Source organism: Eschrichtius robustus, chromosome 17 (genome assembly GCF_028021215.1).
Source record: "Eschrichtius robustus isolate mEscRob2 chromosome 17, mEscRob2.pri, whole genome shotgun sequence".
NCBI classification, from domain to species: Eukaryota; Metazoa; Chordata; class Mammalia; order Artiodactyla; family Eschrichtiidae; genus Eschrichtius; species Eschrichtius robustus.
In genome coordinates, this window is record NC_090840.1 from 52,218,129 (window position 1) to 52,237,152 (window position 19,024).

The 19,024-nt window shown below is 36.6% G+C and overlaps 1 protein-coding gene across 4 annotated transcripts in view; it reads right to left on the minus strand.

The window, feature by feature from the left end:
• Positions 1-19,024, minus strand: part of UBR5 (ubiquitin protein ligase E3 component n-recognin 5) — a 142,156-nt gene that overhangs the window by 52,721 nt on the left and 70,411 nt on the right. For all 4 annotated transcript variants that reach the window (XM_068525316.1, XM_068525315.1, XM_068525314.1 and 1 more), the window contains exons 15-25: positions 16,243-16,352; positions 15,289-15,401; positions 14,125-14,268; positions 13,926-14,037; positions 13,528-13,682; positions 13,066-13,263; positions 8,314-8,524; positions 7,236-7,362; positions 3,119-3,270; positions 2,585-2,680; positions 2,094-2,217 (exon numbers count right to left, since the gene is read on the minus strand). In XM_068525316.1, coding sequence (XP_068381417.1) covers positions 2,094-2,217; positions 2,585-2,680; positions 3,119-3,270; positions 7,236-7,362; positions 8,314-8,524; positions 13,066-13,263; positions 13,528-13,682; positions 13,926-14,037; positions 14,125-14,268; positions 15,289-15,401; positions 16,243-16,352 — 1,542 coding nt within the window. The remainder of the gene's footprint in view (positions 1-2,093; positions 2,218-2,584; positions 2,681-3,118; positions 3,271-7,235; positions 7,363-8,313; positions 8,525-13,065; positions 13,264-13,527; positions 13,683-13,925; positions 14,038-14,124; positions 14,269-15,288; positions 15,402-16,242; positions 16,353-19,024) is intronic.

A 19,024-nucleotide genomic window follows, 5' to 3' on the forward strand; every position in this document is an offset into this window, starting at 1 on the left:
CAAACAACCCCAATCTGATTAAAAACTGGGCAGGAGACCTGAACAGACATTTTTCCAAAGAAGACATACAACAGATGGCCAACAGACACGTGAATAGTTCAACATCACTAGTCATCAGGGAAATGCAAATCAAAACCACAGTAAGATACTACCTCACATCTGTCAGAACGGCTATTATCAAAAAAGACAACAAATAACAAGTGTTGGCGAGGATGTGGAGAAAAGGGAAGCCTCTTGCAGAAACAGACTCATAGATGCAGAGAACAAACTAGTGGTTGCCAGAGGGCAGGGGGTTAGGAGAATGAGTGAAATAGGTGAGGGAGATTAAGAGGTACAAACTTCCAGTTATAACATAAGTAAGTCATGAGGATAGCACAGGGAATATAATCAATAATACTGTAATAACTTTTTATGGTGACAGATGGTAACTAAACTTATCATGGTGGTCATTTCGTAATGTAAAAAAATATCAAATCAGTATGTTGTACACCTGAAACTAACATAATAAGTCAATTATACTTCAATAAAAAAAGAAGAAAAAACCCTTTTCTTACTGAGTCATCTCCATGGTAAATAATTCACTGATACATCACTTAGGAAATTGTGTTAGCGACGCTAGGAAATTCTCCTGTATCTGTAGTATAGAAAAGCAAAAAGGGCCAGTTTGATCATCTCTATACTTACTACCTAAAAGTCAGGCAAAAGAACACTGCCTCTCCTAGTAACATCAGCTTATTAATACAGTGGCGTGTTGGGTGTTTTCCAGGTATTTTATATGTTTTTTAGATAAAGGAGGGAAAATTCAACCACTGTGAAGGTACTGAAATAAAGGACTAGTGAAATAGAAATGAACTGTAGAAATATAAAATGGATTAACAACAAAGAGAAAGGGAATAAGAACATAAAATAACTTTTTAGACACCACCACGAGGAAATTATACAAAGATAATATGCTTAAAAACACCATAAATGCAAAAAAAAAAAAAAATAACAACTGAGAAAATAAAAACAGAAAGATATACTGTATGTATCCGTATATAAACCATTTTTATCTATGCCTCAAACCACTAATAAATTAGTAAGAGGCTTCTGTCGTAATAACTCTATTTATAATCCAATGACTTATTTTACTAGTCTGGGGCAGCCTTCATTAAATCATAATTTCATAAATTTGGTCATTTTCATCCAAAGGGCAGTAAGACTTAAACATGAAAACTCCCTCGCCCTCAAAAATAAAAAACTCATAACACCTTCTTGTACTAAATAGGGAAGGTGACGTAAGGGTCAAGGCTGGGAGTCCCAGTTCTGCAATAAAGACACATACCAGGGCTGGAATTCCAGCTATGCCACTCAACAGTTTTGTGAGCCTGGGCAAGTTAATTAACCTCTAAGCCCATTGCTGCAAATGTGAAGTGGAGATAATATTATCTACTCCAGACAGTTATATCTAGAATAAGAGTTAATGCAAATAGAGCTTGGCACAGATTAATAACTATTATAAAAACACTCATCGTTATGAGTTTGTAAAGGAAGATAAACAATCATGCTGCAGGTGGAGATGTAACCTATTAACGGTTAATGAGCACTTACAACAGAATACTTATCAAAAGCTCTGTATGATCTCATGATGATTCCGTAAGTCAAGATTTCCAAAAGAAACCATAAGAATCATCCTTGGATTTTCACAATACAGATTCCAGGCCCCATTTCAGACCTGCTGAGTTATACTTCTAGTGTAGAGCTTGGGGAAGAATGTGTATAATTTTTAAAGCTCTCCAGGTGACAGTGATATAACTAATTTATGGATTCAACATTTGAGAGCAACTATACTGTGATCTTTTTAACATATAAATATACACCCTCATCAAGCTAACATAAAATCAAACTGTATTCATTTAGTGTACCCTGTATTATATTGAGAAGGCCTCTTTCACTAAAGAGAGCTTACTTAGTAACACAGAAAATACAGTGCTAGATTCTGATAAATTTTAAATTCAATTAAGATAATTGTTGTTCCATATGTTGCAAGATCAACTTAACAGTAAAAGGAGTAAAGCTAAATCTTCATATCAAAAGTATATTAAACTTCTTACTTGGCAGAGAGGAGTTCTCGTAGATAGGGCTGTAGAACAACACTGTCACATAACAATTTTAATATAAAATGAGCATTGGCCTTTCGATCCTTGGATTCTACTACAGATGGCTCTGTGGAAGGACCTGTAATTAAGCAGATCCATTTGGTAACAAAAGTGTACAAAACAGAGTGAAAGACTATTCTAGAATAATAGACCAAGTATCTATCAAATAAACCACCAGAAAAATATTCTAGTATTGGTAACAAATTAATAACTTCATTACAGAGAATTTAAACACATGAACACATTTTATAAATCTCAACTGATGAAATATATGCACATACACACCACAACTTCACTGATACACAGAAGATAATTCACAGAATTAGATTATTTTTCAAGCCAAGAAGTCTCCTTGAGATAAAGTGTAGATCTGTAGAAACCTATATACAAAGTGTTTAGTTTTATCTTCCAAATGCCTAGGTAGATAAAATAGTAGAGATTCTCACCTGGAATGGTGGAGGTGCTTGGTCCTTGACCGGTGCCAGTCGCTGCTGTGGTAAGAGATCCCACAGCAGGGGCCAGGATAAAATCAATGTCACCATCTTTCAGTAAACAGAACAGCAGGATGTACATCATTATAGGCAACATATCCCTAACATGTTCTTTTAACTGGCCTTAAGGCTTTCCTCTGCAAGCCAAAGGGCAACTCGGACAGAGGCTTAAGTGGATGCTTCTTTCCCAAACTATAAGAGAAGGAATCCACTAGGCAAATTATTGACTTATCTTGATGTATTACTAGCTAGCTTCTTACCAGTATAGAAATATGTATTTCAGTAGAAGAGGGATATCTAACAAGACTTCCTAGAATTTTAATTTTTAAGTTACAAACACCTTAAACCAAATCTACGTAAGCTAGTTATAATACTCGTTATGCTAATTTTAACGACTTCAGATTTCTGAATATCCCACGCAAATGTTTATTTCTTTTCTTTCACGACCCTGTCTTTCTGTTGAACACTTAATGAAATAACAGATCTTACCAGGATCCATTGCAGGAGGGTCAGGAACCCAACTAGGGGGAGCTATGGGGGGTGAAACTGGATCTTGGTGGTCACTGGATGAAGCTCCAGCTTCATGTCTACCCAAACCAGCCGCTCTCAATGAACGTCTCATCATTTCCCGTAATCTCAAACTAGAAGAACATGGACAAAAGCAGAGCTCACTACCACGTCTAAGTGTTAAGGATACGGTGCACAGAACTTCTCATCTGAGATGAAAGTTTGTTCTACAAGCAAATACTCCAGGCAGGAAAGAAGTACAAATGCCAATTCTGGAATCACAGAGTAAGTCAGCAAGGGATAGAAATGCAACTGGGGGATCCTAGTACCCAGTTCAGCACTAAAACCACTATATTAAGCTCCCACAGAAACTTAAGCACCGGGAACAAAAGTTGCGGTGAAGTTAAGATTAGGAAATAATCTTTCATACAGTTAAGATAAATGAACAGCTGAACATTAAAACAAAAAAAAAATTCTGTCCCCTGTTTAGCATCGGTAAGAATTAAGTTTAATAGCAGACATTAGCAAAACATACTGATTAGCACAAAACCAATACTGTTAGCCCACTAAACCCCTTTTCTGTGATCTCAAAAGCAATGGAACTAATACCCACACAGTAAGTAGTTTTCAAACAAAGACCAATTTAGGTTTATTTTTTATACAAAAAAGTTTTTTTTAACAGTACAACTTCATCCCAAGGAAATTAATGAATGAAACTGGAGCTTGTAAAATGTGTTGTTAGATTAATATCTGGGCGTGATTTTTTTTTTCTCCTGCTATACAGGTGTGCACATCGCTAAAAAGATAAAGAAATAATCACAAACACAGACCTCATTAGGGGAACTAGTAAACTACCTGTACAAAAATCTATACCTCTGAATAAAAGCTTACAAAGGCTACAAAATTAACACATTAAAAACTAGCAGCAATTAAGAGAGAGCACATAAGGCAAATCCTTTCACTTGGCCACAACTTTAGAGCTTCTAAATGAATGAAGAGTAAGAATTCAATTTTAAGGGCCCGGCAACACATAAGGGACTGCTTTCTCCCAGGCAGATTTCATCCCAAAGACATGACATTTCTGATGTGAAAAACCTAACACCTTACCAGGTGAGCATTATATGTCTGCAAATAAGTAATTCACAAAGATTTGTATTAATGTTTGAATCTCTAATTATTATTTAATCCAAGGGGAATAAGTGTGTTTTTCCATAGCAATACATTTTCAGTTTTATGAGTAAAATTTTTTTAAAACGCATTTACAAAAATTTCTTTTAGAAGCTACTTTCAGGAACCCATCTATTTTATAAGGCTTGTGTATGATGATGTACCTTTGGGAAGAGAAACATTTTTTGGAAGATTCTGCAAAGTAAATTTTAATGTCTCAAAAAATATACTAGTTATTATAGTATGCACTATTAAAAAAAATACCTATAGTTAATTCTTTTACGGTTATCGGTGTCTTCTCTCTCCCAATTTAGAAATCTGAGTTCAAGAGTTTTTATAATATGGAGGGGAGCAGGGAACAGTGATTGTGATTCTTTCAGTCAAGGTCACTTCCCTGTCCAAGATATCACCCACAGAGCATGGCAGGCTCCTTACCAGTAACAGCACACACCTGGGTGACTTCACACTGTGATGCTCCTACACAATTGTAAATAAGCTCAACATAGACACTTGGTATCCTAATGTGTCTTACTCAAAACACACAGAGAGAAAAAAATCAGCGATAATTGGGAGGCACTGCAAATAACCTGAAAATAAATGCATGTTTTGGGCTTATCAAGAAGAATGCTTACACCAGGGTCGCAAACACAATGCCTACTGGGCCTGGAAAGTAAAATAAACTGAGGAAAGGGCAGTCAGGTGTAAGAAGTAGGGGGGCATGGCAAACTATAGAGGCGTACATGCTCATCTAAAGGCATTCAAATTTTAAAGAAAAAAAAAAATTTTAACATTGCACAGGCCAAACAAAACATATATGGGCTATTCTCCAACCTCTAGCCTAGAGCAGATTAAGAATAAATGAAGATAAATTGAGACCATAGTCTCATCTTGAACTTGCAAACTCCCAACTTTGTTGTTGTGATGTAGTCAATTCAATATTATATGAGGGGGTCATTCCTTGTCATTTAAAAAAATTGTCCTCTACCTCTTTTCTTCATTAGGTCTTGGGAACATTTTTAAGTACAATGCCCAGCTCCTCATACAGATTCTTTAAAAACAAAAAACAAAAAAAACAAAAAAAAGAAAATTATTCTTCAAGATGTTGTACACAATTCATGAAGATTCACCTGTATCCTCAGTGGCTGAGGACAATACTGAGGAGATACCACCTTGGCTGCTAAGATTCAGAGTTTTGACATTTCTTCGTATAGGCTTGCCTGGAGTCATCGTATTTTCTGACAATATGGAAGAATTCAAGGTTGATGTAATTTCCTCTTTGTAAGCACGTTATATCCATGCTACAGAAGCCTTAGAATCCAGTCATGTTCAAACATACCACTGTGACAAAAAAGCGAAGGTCATGTGTCTTCCAGATTAATAATCTCTAGAGCACATACACCTGCAATCAGATGCATCAATCAAGCTTTCCACTAAATCTGCCCTTTGTACTCAGGCACTATTGAGTCACATAACAAAACTTCTGAGTCAAATCATCATCTGAAGGCATTTAACAGTACTCCATTCAATATTGAAATTGCATCAGTTTTGAGCTTACAGCTCATGAATCCCAGCCTGCATACTCATCAAGGGGTATCGCCTAGAAAATCCATTGTAGGCTAGAGGAGGGTTTCACTTCAATGAAGCAGAGTCTGTGGACTTCCTACTGCCCGGCGTGGATAATAAGACTCCTGTGCTTTCATCTGTTCAACCGGCAGCCCTGAGTTTGAACTGGTTAAGAGCACTGCAGTGAAATCTTCGGCAAATGCCTCAAAGGAGCTTACTCTGCAAATTATTTCTGTGAGCAACACATCACCCACTCTTGAAGCTCCTTTTAGTCTTTGCCTTCAAAATAATCCTTACATGAAAAAAAGATGGCAGCACTGGCATTGGACCAACCATATCAGAGTCCAACTTGATTTGCACCTGTATTTTCCCTGAGGAAATGAAATACCTGAAATAATTCAGACACTAATTTCTTCATGAAGAATTTAAGTTGCTTTCCATTTTAGACCAAACATTTTGCCTAGTGTAGTCCTAAAAAAATGATAATTTCCATTTTGCATAGTCTACATAATGTTTCTGTACTATTTTAAATTATAATTTGGTTACCCATAAATAGTTTTTGATAAACCTCACTTCAGGATGTTTTTGAACCTGGGAAGCTATCAAGTTGGAACCAATTTTAGAAGAATCGTTTTTAAAGGGAAAGTTGAATATAGAACAGAAAATAAGCAAAAGAGTGTCTTCGTTTTAAGTAGACTTTACAACCTATCACATTAGCACAGTGAGCAGTGCTTCCGTTAATGATTTGTGAAGTATCCAAGAATTTTGGCTCTCATGTCTAATATAAATGTGTTTTCCTTCGGGGGGGGGAGAAAAAAAACTACAAACACCTGTATCCTGAATTCTTTATAGTCTTCATCTATTCAAACATCTAGTAATTTTTAATGTGTTATAAAGTGTCCATCCCACAACTCAGAAAGCCTGAAAATTTAAAATACCAAACGTTCATAATATACATCAGCCTTTCATTTCTTCCCAGGTCTTTAGGACATCTGAGAAACTGAGCTAAGTAAACAATCTGAAAATAAAAGATTGAGGTTCTTTCAATTATTGTATTACTTGTTCTCCAACTAAAGAAAATAACTTCCTAGGAAACATGAGTGATGAGTTTAAAACACATTCAAAGAATCAAGTTTGAACTACTTGTCTAAATTACCTCAAATTTTTGAAGGATCCTAGGTCCTACTGTTTTACACCTAAACTCTTAGCTAGATATTGTCAGGTATTTTTCCCAGGCTGATATTGGGAGGAACAAAAACAAAACAAAAGGACCCACCAATTCATGCATATGATAGGAAAGAGATACATTTCTTTCTGTACTTGGATTATGTTTCCACCAATTAAACTTTCCTGGTAAAAATCACATTACCTTCGGCTACTTGATGATCCAGCCCGATTACCTGGGCCATTACTTGAAACAACTGATATTGCATTTGCGATGGCCTCAACAGCAGAAAGCCTTTCTGCAAATGTATTTCTTTCAGAGCGCTCTGCTTCTGAAACATAAGAGAAAAAAATTAGGATCAATTTAAACTTCAAAAATAACTAAGAGATGAAGTATGTACAAGCCATTAAATGCTAACTGCTAAGCGTTTTAGTATTCTAATTCACATACTAGTGATAACAGCTTAATTTTCCCTCCTTGGAGCAACAAACACTTAAGCTAGATTGAACTATGACCTTTTAATGTGAATTATTTCCTTATTCTGCCTTACTTTTCAACCCCCAAAGATAAAAAATAAGGTTATTCACAAGTAGGCTGAAATTTAGCTTTCACTACCAAGGAAGAAAAGGCCTACATATCAGTACCTCAGTCTTAGTTTATACACTACTTATAATCCTTTAGTCAGTCAATGATAACGAGATAAAGGTCAGAAACCTGCAAACCACTGTTCAAAAACGTAGCTACCAGAATATCATCTGCAGAATTCAAAATAAGGAAAACCATTATGAATTACACAGTTGCACTTTAGGTTTTCAGTTTCCCCCTTCACTTAGCCAATTAAAAAATGTATGGCAAAAACCTTATTTACTTTTCCAAAAACATCTAACAACTCACTAGGTTATTTTTCCCTCTACATTCTGAAAATTGGGATAAAAGTTGCCTCAATATAATTTGACTTAACTTGCTAAATAATTCCCATGGTAATAAAAGTCACCTGCAATCATAAAATCAGTAAAGCTCTTAAGTATCATATATATAGTTTGTACTTAACAGAGAAATTAGAATTTAAGGCAGCAGAAACACATTGATAAAAATTTTATTTATTCATGTTACATGTTCATCCTAACAGGCATTTTTACCTTCTGAGACTCCTAGATTTTACAAAGCAAAGTAAAAGTACATACAAATTCTTTACAGTGATTTTCTTCCTTTTAATAATTTTTATATTTTCAAAATTGCCCAAAATTCCTCTTAAAGATCATGTTACAGTTCTTAATCTCACCCTCTTCTTCTTTAGTTTCCTTATTGCTGGTTGGAAAGCAAACTGATACACAAGCATGCAAAATATTTCGATTTCCATCACATCTGTGGCTGATGAATGTCTGTAGCATCTGTAGATTCTGCTCTAAAACAACCGCTTGCTCAAGATTCATAAGATATTGTCGACAGGCCTCATAGTCACAGCGTAGGATGTGCTGCATTAAGGTTTGTTTCTGTGCTCAGACAAATTAGGAAAAAAACTTCAATGAATTTGTATATAGCACATTACACATGTCAAAAAGTTCACATGGCCAACACAATAATATAATCAGCTCTGCAGATACATAGAGACAATTTAAGGTGGCCTGGCAAAAGAAGCTGAACTTGAAGGTACCCTTAAGCACAGAATACAACTGACAGGAATGGAAGAGTGGGTAAACCTTCTGTAAAGGACCAATAAATATCTTCAGCTTCTGCAACTAACTCAACTCTAACTGTGGCAGGAAAGCAGCCAGATATACAATGCATAAATGGGAGTGGCTGGATTGGACCTATAGATCATAGTTTATACAGCACCCTTATTTACATCATATATAACTATCAAATTAGAACCCTATTAATATTGTTAACCAATTAAGCATAGGGTATACATTTTATTCCAAGCTTATTCTCACCTTCTTGTGCTCTTTAAGGTTACATTTACATCACACTATGGTACATGAAAACCAAAACCTTCAACTCCCCCCAGAAATAACGACAGATACAATCCCCAAAGGTGACAACTAATGTACTTCATTGTCAAAGACATGGTAGTAATGATCAAGTATTTATATCATCTTCTACCTGAGAAACAGCATGCTGTGGATGGAATATTCCGCCCCCCCCCGCCCCCATTCATGCAGAAGCCTAATCCCCAATGTGGATGGTATTTGGAGGTAGGGCCTCTGGACAGTCATTAGGTCGTGAGGGTGGAGCCTTCATGAATGTGATCACTGCCCTTAAAGGGGACTAAGAGACCAGAGTTCTCCCTTTCCACCGTGTGAGGACACATGGCCATCTGTGAACCAGTGAAAGGGCCCTCATCAGACACCGAATCTGCCCACACCTTGATCTTGAGTGTTAACCTAAGGGGCCTGAGCATTCCCCTGAAAAGCTAGGAGGAGAAAGATTTTAAGCTGTTTTTTTTTTTTGTTTTTTTTTTTTTTAAAGAAGATGGGCAGTGGATGGAGAACAGAAGTTTAAGAGACCAGATAAAAAAGCTAATGTAATTATCCATGTTAGAAACAAAGTAAGCTTCTTCCCACCTTCCTTAACTATGAGAAGTAAATTTCGGTTGTTTATAAGCCACTCTGTCTGTAGCAGCCTAAACAAACTAAGACACAGCATAAATAGACCAAAGAGTTCAAATGTACTTTTTTCAGAATGTAAACTATAGTTATGGAATATTTAATCGACTGAATGTAAAGCATTAGTTATGGAAAACAAGCAAATTTGTTCATTTTAACTAAAATTGGGAACCGAAAGAAAGCAGGTGGGAAAAGAATGCGTGGGAATACAAAGGAAAGAAGAGAGATGCTTTTGAACTTGCCAGCTCTCCACAAACTGCCTAGATATCCCATCCCTTCCCCCAACCTTACGGGGATGAGAGGAAGTAACAATGGGGGAAGAAGGGCACAAGAAAATACAGCTAAAAAATTGTTTTCAGTACTTGACACACGTGAGATAAGCCATTCTGACTGTGGAACTAACTATGATCCTGAAGTGACCCCGTAAGTTGCAAGCTCCAGTTCAAGAATATGAGGTGGGCCACATAAGACCAAATTTGCCAAAGTCTAGTGGCAAATATGCATTAATCAATACGTTGAGAGAATATGTCACAGTCTCCCCAAAGAATAAAAAGTGCAGTACCTTTAAAAATAACTAAAATTAAGATATTCTGCTGCACACTGCTGTGATATACAGAATGTTTTCAAGCAATCAGCCAGTCATCTGGCTGAAGCAGCTACTCTACAGGGAGCTCTCATCTCCAACCTGCTGGGCAGTACATGGGCTCTCACACTGACAGTATCAATACCACGCTTACTATGTTTATTCTGCATCACTGTATGCTGTCACTTATAACACAAAGCAGAGAGTTCAGCAAAAATTTCTTGCGCGTCTACTGTGCACCAAGCCCTAGTAAATGAAGGCTATTTAGAAAGATAAATGATGGCACACTTCATCGCTACCCTTGGGATGATGGCACATTTTATCTTTACCCTTGAGATGCTGACAAAGTGCAGGGGTTATAGAATCAAATGCCTACAGAAGCATATGCAGAAGTGTAAGTGAGTGGAGGAGGCTGGCTGTAAGAAAGGTAACACAAACTGTATAATAAATAAATGGTGACTAACATTTGGACGTAGAGCAACAAATTTTAAATAGTGGGAACTGCAATGAACTGGAGACACCATGTACAGCCTCTAAGAGGACTTAATGTTTTTATGATGGCCCAATATCACCAGATCTTCTAATTCTTTACGAGCACCTGAAAATCTGAGTTTTAAATATAAATCCTGTGATTTTTGAATGTTGGCAACCAATCAAGAATCTTTAAATGATGTGAAGGTTATTTCTAGGAGCCACATTCAGGCCACGGCCACCTCCTTTAACCCCACACCCCTCCCAGTTTGGAACCACTAGTCTAGTAGGTTAACAATTAAAGCTAAACTAAGAGTATGAGCACTGTGTCTCTAAACCAAAGCTCACGGGTATCTCTCGGGAGCACCTAGATTCAGAGTATTTTAGATGCAGTTCTAGTAAGTTTGCTTATCACCTCCAACCTAATGGAGGGTAAATAACCTCCCATTCTAAGCTCCATTTCTATCTTTTATAGAAAAACTCCTCAAAAGAGTTGTCTAAGTTCCTCAACTCCCATTTTCTCCTTAGCTCACTCTAAATCAGGCCTGCATATCCCCACTGTCAACAACGACCTAGATGGAGCCAAACCCAAAAGTCAGTATTCAGTACACGCCTTACTGCCCTACGGCATCATTTGATACACTTGAACAACACATCCTGCTTGACACATGCTCTTCGCTTAGCTTCCAAGACAACACTCATTCATTTTCCTCCGACTCCTTCTCAGTCTCTCATGCAGGTTCCTTTTTATCTCCTGGTATTTAAATGCTGAGACTATTTTCATGGCTCAGGCCTTAGATCTTTTTTCTCCTCCAAGACTTTAGTAATCTCATTCAGTTTAAGTCCTTTGAATATCACAGATATACTGACAACTCCTAAGTACATTTCTCCAGCTTGGTCCCCTCTCTCCTGGTCTTCCAACCTACACATCTCTCTATTCACCATCTCCTCTTGGGTATCTGATAAGAATCTTAAACTCCTGATCTCACCCTCCAGAACCTGCTTCAATCCTACAGTCTTCATTTCGATAAACAGCAACTTCATTCTTCAAAACCTTTTGCCCTCTTGCTTCCTCTATTTGACACCCTATATTTAGCCATAAGCAAATCCTGTTGGCTCTACTTTAAAACGTATCTAGTATATCTAGAGCCTAATCACTTATTATTCCACCTCCTGGGTCAAGCCAACATCACCTTCCACCTGAATTCTTTTAATAGCCTCCTAACTGGCCTCCCTACTTCCAACCCATCCCCCTTGTATTCTCGGCGTGTCAGCAGTGATCTTTTGAAAATGTAAAGCAAATCAGGTCAATCTCTGCTCAAATTGCTCCAATAACTTTCAGTGGTGTTGCCTCCACATCTAACAAATACAAACACCTCAACCACAATATGTTCAAAACTAAACTCATCCTTTCCCCTTATCCCATTTGTTTTTCCTATTTTTCTGGGTTTTTTTGGCTGCACCGCATGGCATGAGGGACTCTAGTTCCCTGACCAGGGATTGAACCCATGCCCGCTGCAGTGGAAGCGGGGAGCCGCAACCACTGGACCACCAGGGAATTTCCAGTTTCTCCTATTTTTCATCTCCCTATCAACCACACCTAAGTCAGAAGCTTTATAACCCTTTCCTTTCATTTACTGCTGACATCCTGTCACCAAGCTTTAGAGCTTCTACTTCCTTAAGATCTCTTAAATCCACCCCCTCTTCCTTATTTCCAAGAGTTCAAGCTTACTTTGTTTCTAACATGGATAATTACATTAGCTTTTTTATCTGGTCTCTTAAACTTCTGTTCTCCATCCACTGCCCGTCTTCTTTTAAAAAAAAAAAAAAAAAAAAAAACAGCTTAAAATCCTTCTCCTCCTAGCTTTCAGGGGAATGCTCAGGCCCCTTAGGTTAACACACAAGGCACCCCAGTGCCTTTCTCCCACCTTATCACTTGCCACTCATTGATCCGTATAAGCCCTACCTTCTAGTTATATCAAAAGAATGTACATGTTCTCCCAACATGTACGTTCTGAGATTCACAAAGGCTGCTCTTTGTGCCTGGGATAACACTTCCTACCTGCATCCTACGTCTAGGAGACCCCTATCTGATTCTTTAAAACTATACCCAGGCATCACCTCCTCAGAGAAGCCTCTACAGTCACAGTTTGATTTACAGCCCCCCCCCCTTTTGTACTTCTACAACATTATGCATGCCTTACTCAAACGCTTAAATCACACTGTAATCAATGGTATACGCATCCCTCTTGTCCTAATAGACTATTAGTTCCCATAGGGAAGCGGCAATGAATGATCTATTCAAGATTGTTTCCCTAGACTCCAGCAGTGCCTTCTGAATTGAAATGTCAAGTAGTTTCAAAAGTCAGATTACCTCTACAGCCATGATGATAATAGCAGCTTTCTTTTTGATTGTTGAATTGGCAGGAAGATTTATTAAAGAATGTACACCCATTCCAAGACTACTAATAGGCGGAAGATCAAGCCAATCAGGATCCCTTATTCCTCCCATGCAATCTTTGGCCATGGGGTAGATAGTGCCATTTCCATCTCGAAGAATAATAGGAGACTCCTATAATAGAGGTGAAAATAAAAAAGTTTGGCTCCCAATCAAAAATGTTATGTCTGATTTTTACAATAGTTATATTTATTTTCAAATTAGATTTTATAATAGTGTTTGTAATAGTGACCAAATAAGAAACTTAATATTAAAATATGTTGAATATTCTAAATTCTTCAATGTTTAATAACAAGCAAACTAGAGCCAAACCCTAAGCGTCACAAAAATGCTAATGTTGTCATATAAATTTTCAAAAGCAAAAATAAGCCTCTATACCTGTCCAGCAGTAAAAATGGCTACATTCCTCTCATTCTGACCAAGGAAAGCAATGCTGCTTGTAGGGAAATTATTTTCCTGTTCTGCTTTTCCTGTAGCAAGATCAAAGATACAGTACCGTACCCAATTTCCAGTCTTCAAAACAGCATGCACACCTTCAGAAACACATAAATGTAAAAAAAAAAAATATTATACATCTTTAGTAAACTCTAGTAAGTACCTACCAAATTTTACACCTCTAGCCACATTTCAAACGTAGATACATTTCATTCCATAATGTTACACACAGGGGACAAAAACTGCCAAATGCCCCAAACCACTTGATCTAATTCCCATTTACTGCACAAGTATTAATAGAACATGGAGTATGCCAGTCAGAAAAGTTACACAATCTTCACCTTTGGAATCCACATTCACTGCTAATATTTCTGTTTTTTCAGGTATACAAAGCTTTTTAGGAGTCCTTTGGAAACAGTCGGGAACTTTTGGTGTTCCTCCAGTTTTGACAACCTGCATGACAAAAGGAATTTTGCTCTCAAATCTGTAACAGACTCAGGGTCCCGACAGTCACCTGCTGAGTGAGCCCTCTACACTTACCTGCAGTTCATCAATTCTAAGTAACCTACAGTCCTGAAGGAGAGAAGAAGGGTCAGCATCTGAACCAGAGTTGTTCTGACAGTTTGTATTACTGGACGTTCCTGGAAATTTTACAGCAACATAGGCTCCATCCACTTTCAGCACCTAGAATACAGGTAAATACGATAAACGTTAACACTAACTCATATGAAAATCAATATGCAAGTTAGAGTCATTGAACCAATTTCACACTGAAGGCATTTAATTCCTTATGAGTATGTTTCTACAATGATCATCAAGTTGTAAAATATTAACCTAACACACTCACCAAATATACTGCTGACATCTACATCCATGACATATTATCCACGGACAATACAGGTAGAGTGAGCAATGCACAGAAAGCCAAGCACAGGACTTGAAACCAGAATACTTGAGTCCTACCTCTGCTACTTACTGCTTTTGATTTTAAGCCAATGTGATCGTCTTAGAAAAACACAGCTGCCCGTAAACTACAGTTCTATTTGAAATCGAAAGGCCTTTGTAAATTGCAGGACATGATGTATCTACTCTGCCCTTTAAGTCCAAATGAAAGACCATCCCATCTCAGAAACTAAAGAGCAATCAGGAAAAGTTACTGTGCAGGTATTCTACAGCTATAGTCCCATTTTGTTTTTAAGAATGTGAGAAGACAAAGGTGAAATTAATGGCATTCCAGCTGATGAACTCTACTCACTTGGTTTCTTAGGAGGCAAGACCCTCTCCAGGAAGAAGGGAAGAGAAAGTGGAAGCTTAAAGACAGTAGCAAGATTTTTAAATGTTATGGAAGATCATCTCCATTAAAACTGTGTAACAGTCCCAAAGAACGGACTGTATCAAAAAGTAATGTTATCTCTTTGCAACTTTTCTGTAAATCTGTAATTATTCCAAAATAACACTTTTTAAAAAAAGCAGAATATCACCATAAATGCTCAAGGCGAGGTATAATAATCTTCAGTTCATCTGTCAGGGACAAAGGAGATACGTGCATCAGATTAAAGGATGGGACTAAAGAGATCATTAGAGGTGATAAATAAAGCAGCCTTGAGGAGAGGGCTGATGAGCACTCGCCAACCGTTAAGTTCTTCGATAACCAATACCATTATGGTTCAGTTAGTAACGAATTCTTAGATATTCTGAACAAACCTTGCCAACAGGAACATTCTTAACATCTTCCACAAAAACGACTTCCCGAAGAGACCACTGCTCTTCGTTCACCTTTTCCTCCTCTTTTGGGGCAGGGGTGGACCGTCGTCGTTCTTAGACAACAACAAAATGGTAAGTACCAAAAAGAAAATGTGAAAGAGACTTTATAGATTTCATCTAAATATATGAAAAAAGATCATTTGTAAAGGGATACATAATCGAGATATCTAAATAAATTTCATGAACTACTGCTTTATGAATTGAGCTTTCATAACTAACTTCCACTTTAAATGAATTCATAGTGAAAAATATCCATGTTCGTTAATGCCTAACGATATTAACACTACTATAAACAACTGCAAAGAAGTATTTAAAAATTTTAAACTTATTCTGGACCCTCAAAATTAGGGCTATCTGACCAATGTTTAAAACGGAGGATCTGTTGGGCTGTTCTTAAAACTAGCACATGACTATTAAAAACTAACTTTCAATTTCCTCAAGTACAAAGCAATTACAACTAGAAAATAAATGTACTTTGGAAAGCTTTTTTAAAAAAAACTCTTTAAATCCAAGGTGCAGTAGTAAATCTAGGTTTTTAAATTCTACAAATTCTGAGCAAAAGTTGTGACCAAGCCATAACCAATCTACAATAACAGTCCCAACAAAGGTAGGCAGATATTCTAGAGTGGCAATTATTTCCTGCTATTACTGCAATGCACTTTACATATTGCAGAAAATTATAACTCGCAAAAACAACAAGAATACTCAACACTGTAAATACTGTTTTTCTATTTAAATAAAGTTGCACATTGAAAAAAATCAAACTAGTAGGAACACAATTTATATTAAAAGATATTAAAAATGGTCTGAGTTGCCTCAAATCAGAAGCAAACTGAACACAGCTCTCTGCCTGGGATCTTACTTTGACCAATGTGTACTACACATAAAACTTACTATACGGCATTGATGCACTGCTGGCAATTGAGGACGCATCACTGCACGTGGATGCTGGAGATGGTGGAGGACCCATTTCTGTTTTCACAGGTTCCTGCTTACTTTCAGGCCTGCAATTAGAAATAAGATCCTCCTTATAATTAGGAAAACGAAATATTAGGAACTTGTCAAATGGCTTATATTTAAGACTCAAGTTTATTCCCATTAGGGAATGAAATAGTAAAAACATACAAAATGGTATTATTCTTTAGGATGCAAACTGAAAAAGATACACATTGCATACTTCAAATTTTTATTAATGTTTTAAAATAGGAAAGAAATATACTATGTGAAGCTATCAACAACTTGGAACAAATGGTTCAGATAAGCCTTATCTAGGAATAACAACAAAAGCTACACTCAATTTATCAACATAGCTTTATCATAAGCCTCTTGAGCAAGCAAGTTTCACACTTTAGTGAACCCTGACTTGGACATCGCAATTTAACTGAAAAGATGATAAAGGCAAATAAATAAAAAGTATACTATATCATTAATTTCCTAGAGTTCAAAGAAGGAACTCTCCTCGCAATGGCTTATAAAACTTTACCACCAGATGGTCCAAGAATAATCACCTGCTATAACTGAAATGAGAAATGATAGTATTAATAAACTATCCCTCTTCCTTGAGTTATTTCATTAATGCTATACTCGAGAAGATAACTACAGCAACTACATAATATTCTACAGATGGTAAAAATATAATATTTTTAATCATTAAAAGGCAGAAGTCAATTTTTAGAGCAAAAAGTCACGTATTACTCAGAAATTTGTTATATATAGATCATGCTGGTATATATTATAATCAGGGTCATCATCTTAACCCCCTCATCTGCTAGTAACCCCACCAGGAATTTCACCTGAGTTTAGAAATAGTCCATAGAAAAACAGCGTTATTTTTACCAGCATCTTAGCAAAGTGCTCAGTACAAGCACACATGAATACTCATGGCTGCTCTGCAAATCCTGTGACGGTGGAAGCAAGGCAGTACTGACTCATCACGAGCACGCTTAAAGTCAGCACGTTTCCATGACTAGAAGAGTCTACTGGCATGAAAATGATTATCTTCTTAACATTTAATTTCACTCAGCTCTTTTACTAAGTTTATTAATAATAGAGAAGGCAAATTTCAAGGAAGATTCTGAAAAACTTAATAAATCACAGGATATAAATACCACATCCTATTTTAATCTCGTTTTCTATTTGTGCACATCAAAAAGATTTCAAATGCTCTTTACAAAGTTTCATAAACAATGAAACTGTATTTCGCTACTTTTATTTTTAGGATAAAAACAATCAATGCAAGTAGAGGGAAAGTCTATCCACCTATTTTTAAAAACAAGACAATATATGGAATCTAAAAAAAAAAAAAATGATCATGAAGCACCTAGGGGCAAGATGGGAATAAAGACGCAGACCTACTAGAGAATGGATTTGAGGACACGGGGAGGGGGAAGGGGAAGGTGGGACGAAGGGAGAGAGTGGCATGGACATATATACACTACCAAACGTAAAATAGATAGCTAGTGGGAAGCAGCCGCATAGCACAGGGAGATCAGCTCGGTGCTTTATGACCACCTAGAGGGGTGGGATAGGGAGGGCGGGAGGGAGGGAGACGCAAGAGGGAAGAGATATGGGGATATATGTATATGTATAGCAGATTCACTCTGTTATCCAGCAGAAACTAACACACCACTGTAAAGCAATTATACTCCAATAAAGATGTTAAAAAAAAAAAAAGATGGCATGTCACATCCTACTCAACACTTTGGTTTCTCCCTTTGAAGAAGCAAAGGAAGAGAGCTGCCAAGTAAGGATCAATTTATGACCTAAGAGAAGTCACATATCACCAGCCATCAACACGCATCTCCACCATCGTGGTGAACACCCAGACCAAGAGTATGACCTGCCCTGGGATAAAATGTGGGAGTTTAGGGAAGACGGCAATGTGGTATTTTTACTTATGCCTTTGCCTGCAATGAAGTAAGCCTTTAAAAAACAACTGTCTAGAGTCTGGTATTGAGAATGCTCAATTTGATCAGCTAATACGGGCTAGATAAGGAAGAGGATTCTAAAAAACCTTTTTCTCTTACACGGGTTCCTCCTAAATAAATCTAGTGCCAGCTGAAATTCATGTGCTTGGAAAATATCCACACCATATCTTGCACTTTAATATAAAATATTATAAATCCATTTAATTGAATAAACATACTCTAAAACAAAAAAATTAATTAATTAATTTAAAAAAATAAAAACAAGACAGAGAGCACAACAAAGCACAAAATAAAGCAAAAAATCTTAATTAGGCATAAATTACAGTAGCTTTGGTTTATTAAAGAATATCTTTAAACTTATTTTTTTTTAAACTTATTTTAACAGTAATCCTTGTACAATCATTACATTAATTTGAGCAAAAAATTTCAGAACTTTAAAAATCTATATGTATAGATTTTTACAGTCCCAATCATTTCTTTTCAATGCTTGTATACATTTAGAATAAAAGAAAATAGTACATCAAAATATTTAAAACGCTATTTCTGGAATGTGATATTATATTACTCTTCCACGTTTCTATAATGCTCATGTATTTTTACAACATTAAGAAAAAAAGTAATTTTGAAACTTTACTGAAGTATTTAAGATCGTGTACCAAACAACCAAATTATAATACACAAATATTTTTAAAGATAAGTAGATACTTCTAAAAGTACAGGTGTTAAGATCTGTGTACCTGGCTCCCAAA